The sequence below is a fragment of the Epargyreus clarus genome, unplaced genomic scaffold (assembly GCF_041222505.1).
Source record: "Epargyreus clarus isolate Ecla_fem2 unplaced genomic scaffold, WU_Ecla_fem_2.2 ptg000007l, whole genome shotgun sequence".
Classification (NCBI taxonomy): Eukaryota; Metazoa; Arthropoda; class Insecta; order Lepidoptera; family Hesperiidae; genus Epargyreus; species Epargyreus clarus.
In genome coordinates this window covers 2,496,131-2,514,612 of record NW_027332215.1, presented here as the reverse complement: position 1 = coordinate 2,514,612, position 18,482 = coordinate 2,496,131, and the positions used below count along the sequence as shown (strand labels likewise).

The window sequence follows — 18,482 nt, the reverse complement described above, 5'->3', positions numbered from 1 at the left end:
TATCTACTATGTAATAAGATTTTTAAAAACATAAACATACGAAATCATTAGATCTAACACTTCATTATTTTTTTTAGCGAAAGTGTTGTGCATCGCAGTGAAGTGTCTGAAGTCTATGAAGCATTTCAATGTTATCTTTTAGGTTCTCTATGAAAAAATAGACCTTTCCACTAGTGTTAGGGGACCACATTGCCTCATGATCGGTTTATACAATCAATCATTGGTAGGCCACGCCCAACTTGGATAAAAGCCAACTCGAAAGACACAATGGAGTCACTATTTGTCTGTTATGGGCCATAAATTTTACTTGTGTATGAACGGTGGCCATAAAAAATCTTCACTTTGGGTACGTTTTTGGGCGTTTCAATTTGTGAGCTATGGCTGCCTTATCTTTAAAACATACAGTTTATAAATACGAGTATTTTGGGAAATTAAACGTCTAGTATAACACGTTCAGATAATTACACGTTCACGTACACGTTCAGATAATACCTTAAAAGCAAATAACTTGAAGGGATAAATGAGGATACTTTTACATAGGTAACGTACAAAATGAGATAAAGCTTCTAAAAATATGAGAGAACTCAGACTCATTCGATTCAGAATCACGTGCTTATTAGAAAAATGTATTTCAATTGGATTAGAGAGCACATTATTTTGACAAAAACAAATGCACAAATGTTTGTCAACACTGGTGGAAGACACTTGACAGATATCATTTTTTCTAATTAGCAAAAAAAAATTACAGGTCCAAGTAAAAATTTCCACTATGCAATATCACGATTTATTTAGAACTAAAGTTATTCAAAAATAAAAGACGATGAATCAGCGTGATGCGTCTATAATGCACCTAGTGTTTATTATCGCAATCTAGGGGAGAGTCCCCCAGTAACGCCACCCTAAGCGTTCTCAACGAAAAGATCGAAGTGCGATCACATTACGAATTGAGAAATCAACGCGATTTGATACAGTGCAATGAGGCGTCTAGATCTATACACTAAGCGTACACTGGCAAAAAGAAATGTATGTATATGATCTATATGATAGTTATGTGTTCAAACGAACGTAATACAGATTATAATATATATGAATATATAATATTGTTAGGAATATTAGTCAGGATATTATTTAAAAACACCGTTTATAAACCGAGAACATTTTTACTTTACACAGTTAACAAAATAACAAGCAAGCATACACATTATAGATTCGACAACAAAAGTGGCAGAGTAACGTTCTTTACAATAATCGGAAAATAACTGCCCAGAAGGAGCATTTTAGTTAATACCCTCATTTGACAATTAAATTGTCTATCTTCTATTGACGTTCCTAACAATATATACAATCAAAACCAAAAATAAATTCACCGCCATAATAGGTAGGTAAATCTTTCCGTAAAGGTCGAGGCATTTAGTATAAACTGGTTTGAACAATAAAGTTAAACCATAGGGGCTAGCTCAATTTGTTTATTGAGTCTTTCTTGTGGACACATGTGAAGAATGGATCAGTCACGCGGTTTAATTGTGCTGTCTATTTACAAATATCATGAACTAAACCCCTTATTCAAGCATGGGAATAATGAACTGTCCAGTGGGCTTTTGTTCATATAGGACACCTGGCCTCGCACCCTACTGGGGGCTCAATTGATCAGTTAACTCATTGTATCTCAACTGGTCCAGTGAGCATCATTTTCTACTTGACGTTTTGTTGAGAATATACTTTTTTATTAAATTGGCAACTGATCTCTGTCGTAAATGCACATCTGCTGCATCTGCATATAATTTTGTATCTGCATAACTCCGGAAATATAGTCTATGCATCGGTAATACATTATTTTTCTGTGTCTTATAAGCTTTTCAAACTTTCTGACTAGGAGCACAACACAACTAACATTTTACAAATGTTGAGAAAATCGAGATAAAAATATTTTTTGAATTTTGTTAAAAAATAAAACACGTTTAAAGTGTTTTTTTCTGAATTGTGTAAAAGTTAAAAGTTGCGTTTGTTTAGTATGCATACAACGATAGTTACATAATATTTTAATGGATATACTGGATATAATAATTAATTAGCATATTTATTTTTAATTTAACATAAAAAATAACATTAATAACGTTAAATTCAATTAAGTTTCGTTTTGTAAACCTTCGCAATATCTGATGGCAGTAAAACCTGTATTTCAGAATGTTGGAATATAGCAAAAACTCAAGCCTCTTATAATGTATAATATTCAAGTAGGTTATATATGATAAAGCTGGCAGCTGAAAAACATATATTTTACTTCTTCTAATTTGTCATTCTGTCAATGATTCTATATAATAAAAAGTATCTTTTTGGAGTGAATTTTATTTTATTATATTTCATTTCAAAGAATTTAAAATTCTATACTATTCACCGAAAGTTCTGTGGAACTTTAGTTCTATGGAACTTAAGCTGTACCTATGCAGCTTGTAAGTAAATCGAATTGAATAATAAAAGGTATGTCGGTTATTAAAAAATGAAGCGCATATTTATAAAAATAGTAAATGTCTAATATGTAGTATAAAGGATGATAGTATAATTATTTTTTCATAAAATCACAGTATAAAATTAACTTAATTCAAAGATAGAAATCGTATTAGTTATTGCACAAACGGTCATTTGGATAAACCGAAATTAAATTTGAATAGCAGTGATAGTCTAATGTCCGTGGTTCAAATCCTAGGCATGCACCTCTGACTTTTTTCAAAGTTATGCGCGTATTAGAAATTAATTATCACTTGCTTAAAAGGTAAAGGAAAACATCGTGATGAAATCTTACACACCTGAAAGATTTATATAATAAAAATCTGAAAGGTATGTGAGTCTACCAATACTCACTTGGCTAACGCGATGGATTATGACCTAAACCTTCTCATTCTGATAGGAGACTCATGCCCAGCAGTGGGACAATAAATGGGTTGATGAAATTTGAATATTTTAAAGATTTTATTATTGACCGTCATGTGACAATATTGAATACTTATATGTAATCTGTGATCTTGAATTTCTGAAAGTCAAGACTGACCAGCGAATGGTAAAAAAAAAACATTTTTTTTTATTATTGACTGTGATGTTTGCGATTCGATAACGTCAAATTCCTTTGATGACAAAAATTGTCTTTATGTTACTTGTCTTTTAAATGGGAAATAAGTACCAATTAAAAGCCTGAAAGTGAAAAATTATCGTAATTATCGTAATAGTAAAATTATCGTACTAATATGATACTGATCGAGAATATATTTCTGAAATAATGAATTTAAGGAATTTGTGTTGGCAAGATAATTATGTATCATTTAAATTTATCATATAAAACACAATAAAATGGTGAAACAGAGCAAATTAATCGTATATTAACCGAAATGGTTGTAAATGCGAAATTAAATAAACCTTTTGGGGTGAAGCTGTTACAACAGTCATATACGAGTACTTATATTTATAAAAATATATACATTCCCCACTAAAGCTCTGATAATAAATAAATAAAACACCATGTAAATTGTGGAAAGGTAAAAACAAAATTGATCGTATAAAAATGTTTTGGTGCTACTGCTACGTTCGTAACACAGCTAGCAAGATTAAAGATAAAAATATTTTAGATCCAGTCTAGTTGGTAAAGATTTTAATGGATATACATTATTAAATATTAAAAGTAATGACATTGAAAGCTAACAACAACATTCCTTAAATGATAATGCGTCAACAAATAACTACTAAATACTTGATCAATCCCTGAATTATTATATACGGATGCACAATCCTGATAGCTGATCTTTATTAAGTACTTTGCAATCATTACCTAAATAATTTAAAGGTATTTTAAGGTGTCTGATAAATGGTAAAAAGCAGTACAGAGTGAAATTAAGCCACAAAGGAGCAATCAAATCTGATATTTTGTCTACAGACCTAAATATGTTAACATTATTAGTTGCAAGTGGGTATTTACCACAAATAATAATGAACTAAGTAGGTAAATCAGAAAAAATAACAAAGCTCGTTTAGTTGCTCGAAGTTTCACTAAGAAATTCAGTTTCAGTAAGAAATTTTACAGGATTAAGATGTAACGTTCGCACCAATAGCCAGATTTACTACATTTAGATTGATTTAAATGTACACCATATGGACGAAAAGACTACCTTTGTAAATTTCGTTTGATATAATTAGAAAAATATATTATAATGGTTTTCATACAGAGAATATTTATATACGGTAGGTAGTACCAGGTATATTTGCCTAAAGATAATAAAGTCAGTAAATTAAATAAAAGCTTTAACGGCTTAAAGCAGACATCTCGGCTTTGGTTTGAACGTCTTCATGTTATACTTAAATATAGGGTTTAAAAACTCTTAAAGGTACACTCTCATGCAGATGCATGTAGATAAATGTTTAAATATACCTATATACTATAACCGTAAATTAATACGGATAAGAATATACGTATGTATATGGTTTAATAATTTCAACAAAATAAGCATTATACATTTGCAAAAACATTTTAATGCAAATAATTTGTATTACTAATACAAAATAAATAACATAATTTCTTGATATAGATGTTGTAAGAATAGCAAATACAATATCACTTAATCAGTCTACTAATGTGCAATATGTGTTAAAAATATTCTATAAGTGTAATTTATCCTAATCACTTTTCTTATAAATTATTCAGTATTAAATACTGACTTATGCCATGGTGCACATTGTAGAGTTAAATAAAAGTAGTATTGTATAGAAATGTAAAAGTAAAAGTACTTACGCATCCAGATTTTTTGTCTTAAATGTGTAAATATTTAATACATCTTTTAATGTTATATAAAAGATATAAATAGTTAAACCTAATCTAGTAATCAATGAAAGCTGTAATTATAAATAGTTAATTATTGCTTATGTGGACTCTGACTGAGGAACTGAGAAAGCGACGAGACGCACAAACATAGTATTAGAAACTATTTGTTCAAAGTAATTAAAACTGCATAATTTCGTGAAACACAAAACAATGTAGATACTGTCGCAGTCTCATCAGCTAAAGCAGAGTACGAGTATAAGGTTTTGTTTGAAGTTCTTTGTATATTTGACTGATAAATCGATGTGGTCTGAAGTATCTTCAGCTCCACATGTGCCATGGTTATGTTTGCCATTGTAAAAACATTTATATTTATTGTAAAAAGATGTGTGTTATGGAGTTTCTTTCGCCGCTTCTTCTCCATAACGAAACACCTAGTGAAGTGGTGGTAGATGTAATGACATTCAAAAAGTGTTCTGCAAAGAACGTATTTATAAATTGTTTTATACTTGAATTTTTGAGGGAGGCTGTTGGAATATAGCAAAAACTCAAGCCTCTTATAATGTATAATATTCAAGTAGGTTATATATGATAAAGCTGGCAGCTGAAAAACATATATTTTACTTCTTCTAATTTGTCATTCTGTCAATGATTCGATATAATAAAAAGTATCTTTTTGGAGTGAATTTTATTTTATTATATTTCATAGTTTATTTTCTCGTTCTCCTGTGGCCATTTCCCTACACAGAAGATTCTCCAGTACCTCTGCGATCTAATTTAAGATCATTACGTACGAGATCAATTATTATATTTGCTATCGATTTATTAAAGCGATAACGCTTCCGAAAGTCTTCGTCGTTTAAAAAAAACGGAACACTCTTTGGTGCAATGTTCTTTGAAGTGAATGTCTTATAGCACTGTTATAGTAGAGTTCTGGCCTCTATCAATTATAGAAGGCTTTTAGTGCCTAAAATGTGTTTATGAATAACACTTTTCGACAATCGTACTATAGCAACGCTATAAGTGTCCTATAACTTTTTATGAATAAGACCTTTGGAATAAATAGGTACATATAGTTAATATTTACTATATGTACCAATAGTTCGTAATATTTATATTTTATACTTTTTGATTTCACCCTTTAAACTAGAACTCACCAGCACTTAACACTGTTGCTATGAGGCAGAAATAGGTGAGGCAGTGGTGCAGCCGGAGTCGAACCACAATGGGTTCTACCACCTTCGTAATAGGGTTCTGGTACCCTTTGGGTACAGAACCCTAAAAAGGTATACCTACCGTATCTCAAAATACACCTCACGTTATAGTTTGCGCAAATAACTCTTCTGATTTTCCAGAGTAAACATGTGTGTATTAGGCATAATAATGAAACTTGTGACGATTTAAGCCTTGTATTTGCTACACTTTTACGAAAGTGAAGGTGAAGGAAATCATTGTAAGAAATGACACGCCTAAGAGTTCTTTCAAAACGAACGTCTCCCAATGTGTGCTTGGGCGTCGTGCACTTATGACTTAAATAAATCCCTCTCATTCTGAGAGGAGACCCCTGCTCAGTAGACCGTAGTTAATGGGTTGTCGACATTTATGCAACAAAACAATAATGAACACATCAAAAGCTGTTCAGATTTCCAAATATTACAGACATCAAAGTTTTGGTAGGAGGGTTCTGCGGTATTGTGTTGTCCTAGCAACGTAATTACTCTCTCGAGAGTTCCAAATGGTCTCTACCGAGGGCTCGCCCCCTCGTCTCATTTTAATCCGGGGTATTAAAATCTCTTTCAATATTAACTGTCTGATTGTGTCTAGTTGTTTAATATGAAGTACGACCCCTCACGCAAAGGGCCTGGGATTTGTATCAAAGGCCTCTGATTTTGATAAACTGTATTACTTTATGATCATTTGTTATGCTGAATGAAGACATTATAAAGAAATCTGTATGTCTGTTTTTTTTTCAAAGATAGTCTTATGCTCTTTATTAGAGCATAGAACTATCTTTGAATAAATATAGTTCAAAAAATTAGAAAAAACACGCTTTTATGATAAAATCAACTAAAAAGTAGAAAATAATTTTCAATATAGGAATCAACTAAGGAACAGTAAATTGTGTAATTGTGAAAAAAGCGTGGAGTGCTACACTTATCAATTTTCGAAAAGCACCCCACACTTTTCCACAATTATACAATTTACTGTTCCTTTGATTCCTAGATTGAAAATTATTTTCTACTTTTTAGTTGATTTTATCATAAAAGCGTGTTTTTTAGTTTTTTGAACTACATTTATTTTATTAATTTTTAGTATTTGTTGTTATAGCGACCATCATTATGCATCGTCTGTAAAAAATCAAGTGTCTATCTATTACGGTTTAAGAGATAAAGCCCTGTCACTCACCAACAGACAGCGGAGGGTTTCGTTTTATCCTTTGAGTACGGAATCCTAAAAATCATTCTACAAGATGGCATTATAGAATAAAATAGATTAAAGAAGAAAATTAAAGTTTGTAAATCCAAAAGTGCACGCCTCATAATCTCATTTTTTTTTACAATGAAATTGATTTATTTGTAAAAGTGTATATTATATAAATATACAAATATACAAACGAGTGTACTCGTTCTCATGTGCCAAGTTCTTGTACTGTCTCAAGATCTTTCACGGTGGCACTACTGTTGAATTGAGTGGTAATTTAAATTAAAAATTTAAATAATAATAAATGGAGTAAAGGAGATCCAGGTGACAAGTATAGTGTAGTATAAAGAAGCAACATGTGAATTTAAAATCGTTTTGTTTAAAAAATTCAAAATTTTAGAGGCTCTTTATGAGAAAGCTGTTAAATGCTCAATAACAATCGACTCAAATGAAAACAATTTGTAATCACACCCACCTCCACCCTCATTCCACCACTACAAATCTATCGAAAGTTTTAATCTAGGTAATTAATCAACAAATTAAGAGCAGAGCACGAAAAAAAAGTACCATTTATAGATATCAGATGGAGTTATATTCACGAGGTTACAACTTAAGATTTTACAGTTTTTTATAAATAATAATTTAATTACAGTGAATTAAACGCTCATATTGACTAAGAAATTATTTCGTGTGTTACTTTAGATAATTAAAAATAAATTATTCCGATACGATCATTTTTTCGACCAATTTTGATGCCACATAAACCCGTCCATACACGGACGTCCAGAAAAGATTATGTTTAATATTATTATTTACTATGTTAAACAAAAAAATTGTTATTAAAATATATTTTATGTGCCTGATAAATTATTTGACTTGATATTAGTGCACTCAAATTAACCTATAAGTGCAATATAAATAACAAAAAATCAATTTCAGTTTCGAGAAAACTGCTTTTTTTGAAACGTCTAGAGTAGAGCACAACCTCAACGCTTCGCTTATGAGGCGTGCAATTTATAGATATCAGATGGAGTTATATTCACGAGGTTACAACTTAAGATTTTACATTTGACTTTTTTTTTTAATTTTTTATTATTTATTTCTATTCAATAAACAAATAAAAAAAATGATTTTAAAGAAGTTTAGCAATTTTTTTTTTATTGTTGTTGTATTAGTTTTTTATAAATAATAATTTAATTACAGCGAATTAAACGCTCATATTGTCTAAGAAATTATTTCGTGTGTTACTTTAGATAATTAAAAATAAATTATTCCGATACGATCATTTTTTCGACCAATTTTGATGCCACATAAACCCGTCCATACACGGACGTCCAGAAAAGATTATGTTTAATATTATTATTTACTATGTTAAACAAAAAAATTGTTATTAAAATATATTTTATGTGCCTGATAAATTATTTGACTTGATATTAGTGCACTCAAATTAACCTATAAGTGCAATATAAATAACAAAAAATCAATTTCAGTTTCGAGAAAACTGCTTTTTTTGAAACGTCGAGAGTAGAGCACAACCTCAACGCTTCGCTTATGAGGCGTGCAAAAGATGTCAATGAAAATGTCATGTGATGTGATTCGTGTATTGATGAAATGACCAAAAACACTATAAATGTGGTTTATTTATGTTTATTTGAACTTTTTCAATACGGACTATTGATATTATAAATAAAAATAACATAATGTTATGAACACTGACAGTTGTCACTAGTACATCAATGTAAATATTTTTATTATGAAGATGAAGAATGGGAATACGCATGCTTTTTCAGTGTTTTCGGTAGTAACTACTGACCTCATGTTTGGCCCTATGATAACATGGCTGTGACCTACTTATCTGAAAGTATTACAACGCAATAAGTATATCTTTCCAAGAAGTGCAGTGCTACTGATGGTAAATAGACCCAGAAAAACATTTTATGAATTACGCTTAAACTCCTTATTTATGTAATTTTGTATTTTTATTTATGTTTTTTTCAATAGTTCAGTAAGTGATATATCTATTATACTTTATTTATTATTACTAGCATAGCTGTACAGTGTACATTTAGTGTATTTTGTACTATATTGTTTTATTTTTTTTAGTTATAATTATTTTATGTCAAGCCAAGGCTCTTTAGTACGTTGTTCCATCTGTAATGATAATAAGTTGTACAAAGGGCAACGTGGATTATCTATTCATTGCAGCCGTCGTCAAGTCCCTAGGACTGATATAAGTAGCAGGGTGTCCCGTAAATTTTTTTTTAGATTCTCTTAACAGCAGACCCCTCAAAAGTTGCGTAATTGAGCGTAGATTAATAAAAAAATTATAAAACTACATCTTTAGGGCTTCAAAGTTTTGCGAAATTGACATTTTTTGGTGATATTTCGCTGTTCATTATTACTGTTCCTTAACTTAATTTTAAACATTTATTTACTTTATTTTCTATATTGGGTCAATACAAACACGTTTTGATTTGCTTACAACAACCCATTACCAGCGACTTCGCATTTATAAGGATTTAATCAGCAAATCCTCATATTTTCATAAGGTTTTTGTTTTGACTGCGAGTGTTTTCTTTGTGGCAAAAACAATTGTTATACCATATTTGCTGTTTATACTATGTTAGAACCATACTATTGCATCCCTTATAGTATTTACCGCCCATCATCATCAGCATCTGTAAAATCAACTCTTTATAAAACAGACTTTTAGCTAAAATCGATCACAGACGCTCTGCCATTCCTGAATACAAAAACAGTCGCTTGTATAAGACAATCAGCGTTCATACCTTCTACTTAAACACAACAGCTTTATACTATAAATCGTTAAGGCGGTAATATCTCCCTTTTCAAATGATAAAATTAGATAATACAATAGTACGATCTCACTATGATTATAGTATACCTTTGTTATGCGTTTAAAATAAAATATAATCAAGAGTATAAACTATTACTTATTTTTTTATCACAGGAGCTACGTGACTTTCAATTTTCAACCTTCAGTCTTCCTTTCGCACACCGTCGCTTATGTGTCGCCGGCTGGACATATAGGAGAGAGATATTTACATAGTGCCAATTTCTGAATACTCGTTGTTGTCTAACTCGACGTGACGTGTAAGAATGCCTTCTATGGATGCTTATGCTTCGGTTCGGTACTCACTGTAACAATGAATCCCATATTAATATCCATAAATAAAGATCAGCTGCCAAATACACTCGTTCGTGGCCAAATTCTGCATGTTCGCCGCATCAGACTGCTTAAGAGCCTGTCCGTTTGCAAACAACTGTATCTCCCGTATCAACGTGTTTATCTTATGCTTTGACTTCGAGATGTAATTCCAGCGTTCGACATCTAGGATCCAGACTAGAATGCATGGATCTTCCATTATCAGCAGACTCTCGGAAAAAGAAAAAATTATATATATTAGCGGATTTTGTTATAAGTTATGATAACAAGTAAACAAGAACGAAAGCCTCAAATGCCAAATTCCAACAATTAAGTCATCAAAATTACCAAGTATAAAACTCAAAAACAAGGTGGGCTTATTTTTTGTATAAAAGGCGTACGTACATCCCACTTCTGAAATGTAAGCTCATTATTTCTGAAATACTATTTTATATAATAAAAGATTCAATTACAACTCCATTATTTATTTTCTCTGACAATTCATTGCAAGACATTTTATTTTTCTAAAATACATAATATCCTTCTTTCTTTTTATTTAGTTTCCCGCTACATTGCTTCTCACCAGCAATTAAATAGACTCTTATTAACATAAATTAAGTAAAAAGTAATGAAAACATACCCTTATAATACATACATACATACATACAACTCAAGCAAATAAAAGCGTGTTAAAAAAAGAGAAGACTTCCGTGCCCAACTGTGGATAACAAATGGGGTTGGTGATTGCATTCTATGGTTTGGAATGTAACATTCTGCATTATTTTAAGTAAATAGAATTAAAATTTAGCCACTGATATAATTTGATATTTTTGTTAGGTACTCTTCTTCGGTTGTTTTGTTTTACTATCTTTATATGGTACAATGGTGAAAATTAACAAATAGTTTCTTATACATAAGTTTTTTATAAATATACTATTAAAACAACAATATTCATAAATTCTAGTTTATGTTAATAAAATGATATAAAAGTAACAATATTAACAAAAAGCGTATAAAAATGTCAGTGCTAGTGGTATCTCAATGTAAAATGGAAAATATTATGTGGCGCCTCTGGCTATTATAATATTGCTAGGTCGTTAAAACAGTTGTCCCTGTAGTTCCGGGACTAGAATAGGGCTACGGTATCCCCTGCCTGTGGTAAGAGGCGCCTAAAAGGGAGCTTCCGGGGTTGCGGGCGGCAAGAGAGCTCGGACCGTCCAGTAAGCGACTCTCGGAAGGACGGCGGTATGTGTGGTCGCATACCGTCGTGAACACAGATGATGTGGGAGGAGTAAAAACTGCTCCCCCAGGGCAGAGCTCGATCGGGGCATCGCGCTAGGACTCCGGTTGCGTTCCGTCGGACATCCCGGAGTTCTCCAACAAGCGTTGAGGACGCCCACCGGGGGGGTTTTAGTGCGTGAATATTAAAATAATGTGCCACTCAGGAAATGATATTTTTTTTTTAATTTACGTAACCAACTTTTAAAACTCATAAAGTCCTCAATAATATGACTGTGCCGACTCCGCGCACACGGACACGCTGTTTACGCCGATATACAGTTATACATATTGAGCGCCTATCCCTCCTAGCCATCAGAACTATATACTAAACCAACATTTATTTCAATTATTTTTTACTTTGTAGTGACATAGAAGTCGGTTGATTTTATTTTAATATTGTCACCCGTTTTAGTGATGACATACTTACGTTTATATTAATAAAATATATAAATAAAAATACTTAATGAAAAAACTTACAAACGCACTAGTCGTCCCTCGATTTCTCTGTCTACCATCATCAGACTCTGATTTCCTTATAATGGAATCGCCTTGGAAATGTCTTTTTTCCAACAAAGAAAAACATCATCAAAATCGGTTCATAAACGACGAAGTTATCCGCGAACAAACGTAAAAAATAAACATAAATACGGTTGAATTGAGAAATCTCCTCCTTTTGTGAAGTCGGTTAATGAAGTTTAACTTTAAACAGGGGATGGATGCAACTGTTAACTGATAAATAATTATTTAGGTGGAGTTAGATGGAGCTACAGAAAAATACTTTGATTATTACTGCTACCACTTTTTAAAATTGAAAGACCTTTATGAGGCATGCACTTATGGATTTTCCAAACTATCTTGTTAATAATATTATATTGTATATAAAATAATATAAATAATAATTTAACTGTTATATTTCTAATTTGAATATTTCAGAACGTTGTCAGATTGAATAAAGATGGTTGGCCCTTGTATGATCGGCATCGGGGTCAATAGTTTTTATATTATGACAGTGGTATTCATATTCGTGGATGTGACTGAGTTCTCCATAATACTCATAATCATACCTAAGTTATATAGTTCAGAGGAGAACCGATACCGGCTGCAGGATAACTCATATAATAATTCGCCAGGTGGCAAACACACTAGCTACAGAATTTGCATAACAATACTTCAAAAATATTCATTATTCGCTACAAAAAGTATTAAGCTTACCCTTTTATAAATGCTTGCAAGAGTTACTAAATAATAATAGGGCTTTTATCCGAAATTACATCTGCGAATATAGGTTCACTTTTTTAATTTAAGCCAAGCGTGCACAATTGCAAAACTTGTATGTCTTTGACGGGGCCTATGAGCCCTTTGTTATTAGTCTCCCTCGGTCTATCCTATTCATTTGAAACTCTATATGGAGATTATTATCGAGGGCTTATTTTCGAAGTTGGTAATTGGGAAGATATTTTTTCTGAAAAAAAGCAACTTTTTGGATTCGAAACACTTCATTTAAAATAAAATGTTGTTCAGTATTTAAAAAAAACATTTGCTAAATATTGAATAAAACGCAGTACGTAATGTTTACACTTAGACAAATATTAGGTCGTTCAAATATAATGAAGCTTCTCATTTCGTATTTTAAGTAACTCACATTAATGTTTGTAAGTTGCTGTTCTGTTGATTTCTCGTCACTCGCAGCCAGTCGCTCACCTAGTAATATTATAACCAAAATTGATTATTTTTGTCATTCAAAACTTTTATTGTCAGACACTCGTATAAATACTACCCTAATACATGCATAGCATATACTGATACTTATATAGGTTTCTAATGTGATGTCGTAAGTAAACATATTTTTTGTGCTTATATTGCAAACCCTACCAGATAGATTCAAATTCAAATCTCATTTATTAAAAAAAAATATACATATAGAATAATCGTTGAAAGTCAACAAACTACCACCGCTTCGGAAAGTGTTAAGCTATGGATCAAAACAATGTTCTACAGTATTGTAAAAAAGTCTACAAATAAGTCCGGGATGGCATATGTTAAGGGTCAGTCATAACCCGCAATAACCCAATATTTTTTATTCATATTTTAAAGATAATAATGCTCATTGTATATATTCACCCTTAATAGATAGACATATGCCATCGCGGACTTATTTGTATGTAGATGTAGGTTATTTAAAGAACTACAATTCTCTAGTGCACTATTTTGACATATATACGGTTAAGCAGTAAGCGCCCTAAACTCTTCGATCACTAATAAGAACTATACCTCCGCCACGATGCGAAGAGAATTCATGTAAACAAACCGATATTAGGGTCATCAAAATTTTGGTACTGTAAAAATTACTATTATCCTTGTTTTCATTTTTAATTCAACAAAAAACTTCACAATTAAATTGTATCCATTATTTCTATACCTTATTACATGCAAAGTACTCTCACAACTTTCATATTGTTGCGTATATACAAAGATGAATAAAATATCCTTATCAGTAAGTAAGTGAAAACCCTGTAAATAAGCGTATGCCAGGTAATAAGAACTTTAGGTTACGATTTTGAAAAATCGAAACAGTCCATCAAAAAAAAAGAGTACGTAAATTTCCTTACAACCCCACTTTTACTGCTTCATTTTAAATTAGCTGCATAATAATTGCTTTATAATCCGACTATTTAAAAAACACAATTGCGTTTCGTTTTATTTAAAGTAGCAAATAATATTTTTTGAAGTGTAAGCTGACATTTTAATTTATCCACTATTTTCGTAGTATATGATTAAATTATTATTTGAAAATAATTTTATTTATACTAATGTATAATATTTTAAATATAACTTTATAATAATAGTTCATTGTTACAAATACAAAAAAAAACATTTTGTTTACATTGACTGCTTAGCTATAACGAAACGCACTCTCCGAATTTGGTCGTGTTACAATGATGTTTACAACATGGCTGCTTACGATTACGAGTATTGTGCGTGTTAATATCTCTGTTATCCATTGTTATTTGTTTGTTAAATATTCCTGTTATAGTGTTGTTCTGTTATTTTGTTGAGTTTTTTTTTGTTTCGTTTTGTTTGTTTTGTTGTTCTTGTTATAATGAGTGATTCCCAACCGGGTCCGAGTGGCCTGCAGAAGTTTTCTTCTCCAAAGAAGAAACGAGCGAGGTGTTCACTCAGTTCCTCGGAGAAAACAGTTATATGTAACATTTATAAAACTATCGAAGAAATGTGGCCAAAAGATAGTTTTATATACAGTAAAGATGTCGCAAAAAAAAACTGCAGAAACTGCCGGCGTACATTTGAGTACTGTGTACCGAATAATAAAAGAATATCGAACTCATAAACGAGTTTCGTCACCGACTCCAGCTCCTAAAAAGGGGACAATAATGGACAAATCGGACGATATGACCTTGAGTGGAATTCGTAGGAAGGTGCACATGTTATTCTTTGATAACGATCCACCAACAATTGAAAAAGTTTTAAATTTAGTGAACGAGGACGACAGCTTACCAAGCTTTAAAAGAACTACCTTTCAAAAAGTTTTAAATAAACTAAAGATTAAATATTTGAAACGGTCGAGACGAAGTGTTCTCATTGAAAAGGAAGAAATTGTGCGATGGCGCTTCTATTATCTTCAAAAAATGTTAAGGATGAGAGAACAAAGACGCAAAATTTATTATTTGGATGAGACTTGGGTTAACGAAGGTACATAAACAATTTTAACTTATTTTTTATATAGAATCAATCATTTCTGTATACTTATTGATCTTTATTTAAACAGTAACCATATAAATTATTATTAATAAGTAGAATTTAAATGTCATAATCAATATTTTATCACATCTTTGGCACACACTGTGTATAAAATTATTTATATTAAAATAATTTAAAGCAATAATATATTATTTGGTTTCAGGACATACAAAAAGTAAAATATGGCAAGACCTTTCCATTGAGTCTGCTCGACAAGCCTATCAGGAGGGACTCTCAACTGGCTTGAAAGCTCCATCGGGAAAAGGGAAGCGCTTGATAGTTGTACACATTGGTATGTTATCATCCTAATATTGTTAGCTTAAGATCACATAATTTTAGATGTGTGTTATCATGGAATTGAAAAAAGTTTTGTAAAAAAATAAACTCATGCATAGCTAATCAGGTTAACGTAAAAGTATAGTTTCTATGCCATATAGTCAATATATGATCACTAGACTGCTACATGTACTTTTCACATTTTAATATTTATCATTTTTTTATAGGTAACGAGGATGGATTTGTGGAAAATGCAGACTTAATTTTCGAAAGTAAAAAAGGTGAAGGCGACTATCATAGAGAGATGAACTCGAAGGTGTTTGAAGAGTGGTTCTCTAGAACTCTAGAAAAATTAGAACCAAACTCCATAATTGTAATGGACAATGCCCCATATCATTCTCGACGCTTGGAACGAGTTCCTTCTATGAATTGGTTAAAAAAAGACATACAAAGTTGGCTAACAGAAAAAGGTATCTCGTTCCAAGCAGAGATGATAAAAGCACAGCTTATCGACTTGGTAACACCTGAACGGGAAAAATACTCAGCATTTGTATGCGATACAATGGCGAAGCAGCACAACATTGAGGTATTAAGATTACCACCGTACCATTGCGAATTAAATCCTATCGAGTTGATATGGGGCCAAGTAAAAGGCCATGTCGCAGAAAAAAACAAAACATTTAAAATAATTGATTTAAAAAAAATATTAAGTGAAGCAATTAAATCTATAACTTCTGCGGCATGGCAACAATGTGTCAATCATGTAATTAAAGAGGAAAAGAAAATGGCAGAACTTGACGGCATTTCAGATAATGTAATTGACAATTTTATTATTCGAGTGACAGACAGTTCAACAAGTCCGTCAAGTTCTGCCAGTGATGAAGAAGATGAATAATTTATTTATGATGGTATTCTTTCCCGTTTGATGTAATTCCCGTTTGACGTAAATTTGATGAATAATAACAACATGTCTGTAATTTTGAACAAGACTCTTACAAACTATAATAATTACAATCTGGAGTTTACTAATATCTGCATTCTCTTTATATATAAAAGTACTAACTGGACTAACCTTCGAAATTTCTTCAGGAGTCTTATTCAAAATCTATAATGGGCGGCCAAAAAACCTTAAGGATTTGTATTTTTACATGATGTATTACATACTTGTAATTTGTGCTATTTAATTTAATCATTTTAACCCGTTCATACATGTAATAATAGCTAAATAAATATGTACAAAACTCCAAGTTTTTATTTTTATTTTTAGTTACTACTAAACCAATTTCAATTTTATTTTCCAATCTACTCTGGGAATAGAGTATTTACTAACTTACAGTCTATTTATTCTCTTAGAGTCCAAATACGAGACGTGTACATATTGCCATGGAGGATATTAAACTACCATTACTCTAAATTACATTATTTTATTCATTCTGATTAAAATAGAATATCACACAGCATAATATCTAAGAAAATTGTATAAATTCACTTAATACGCATTTAAATGCTGATTTAAAATATATCTTGCGAGATTATTCTCGAAATCTAATTAAACTCAAGGTCAAATATTTATTCACAATATTTAATTCAAACCAGACATTAGGTATAGTGTATAGAATAGGATAGAAAATAACGGAAATTTTCTTTTATTTTACATAATATTATACATTAATAAATTGTGCTAATGAAAAAAGGTTATTGTTATATGCCCGTTATCGGTTGCTAAGCGACGATTGTTGGTAAACATTCTTCTTCCAATTTGGCTGGAGTATAGATACACAATCAGCGACATAAAAATGCCGCGACGAAAAGAGCACCCAAATAGACATTTGGGTGCGCTTTTAGGTTAGGTCAGATTGTATAAACCATTTAAATTGTAAAGTCTGTTACTAAACTTACAATTCTTACTATTGCATGCCAACTTGATTTGTTCGGGTAACATGGTGACTCTGTTCTAACTTGAATGGAGACGCTATTGTTTTATATTTTTTATTTAATTTATTATTATTTTTCTTTTTTTATGTTATATAAAAATATTTGTTTTGTATAATAATTAAACATATGCCCGTATTACCTAAAAGGTTAGGCAAGAGTAAATAGTAAATGAGTGAAATTAAATTATTAAGTAATAGTACATTACGATACGCGTGGCCAAAGTAGCCTATTTTTGCACGGCGTGAAGTTAGCGCCCGAGCGCAGCGAGGGTGCTAAACGCCGTGCAGATAATAGGCTACTTTTGTCACAAGTATCGTATACTATTTTATAGCTCGTGTGACATAAACCCGCTTATACTTGTGAAGAAATATGAAAAAATATGATAATTATTTTGAAACTTATAAATGATTGAAACTAAAAATTATGAACTAAAAAAGCAATAAAAATGTGACACAACCAAAACCATTGAAATTTAGAAAATTTAGTACTTATTCTGCACTTGTGATAAAGACAAATCTAACACCACACATACGTCGAAATCTATCAAGCCATTTAGGCTACATACAGGCGTATTAAAGAAACATATGATAAGCAATCACATAATGTACTAATACATAACTAATACTAGTGATACAGTAGAAAATCGATTATCCGGACCTTAGTTATAAATATTCGCGATTGTTCGGATTGTGAAACGTGAACAAGTAACTTTGTAATAACCCTTACAGATCAGCCACATTTTGTGTGACTTGTGCATTTAAATTCCGGAAAGTCGCCAAATCGCAACAAAATAGTTACTATAAAAAACAAAAACCCGATTGCTAAAAATATAACCTATGTTATATC

General features: G+C 31.3%; 1 protein-coding gene across 1 annotated transcript; it reads left to right on the top strand.

Annotated features, from left to right (window-relative positions):
- Positions 1 to 14,511: 14,511 nt before the first annotated feature.
- Positions 14,512 to 16,948, top strand: LOC140743231 (uncharacterized). The gene is made up of 3 exons (XM_073074351.1): positions 14,512 to 15,377; positions 15,589 to 15,717; positions 15,929 to 16,948. Exons 1-3 carry the CDS (start codon positions 14,933 to 14,935, stop codon positions 16,594 to 16,596), a joined length of 1,242 nt encoding a protein of 413 aa, XP_072930452.1. The 5' UTR covers positions 14,512 to 14,932; the 3' UTR covers positions 16,597 to 16,948.
- Positions 16,949 to 18,482: the final 1,534 nt, after the last annotated feature.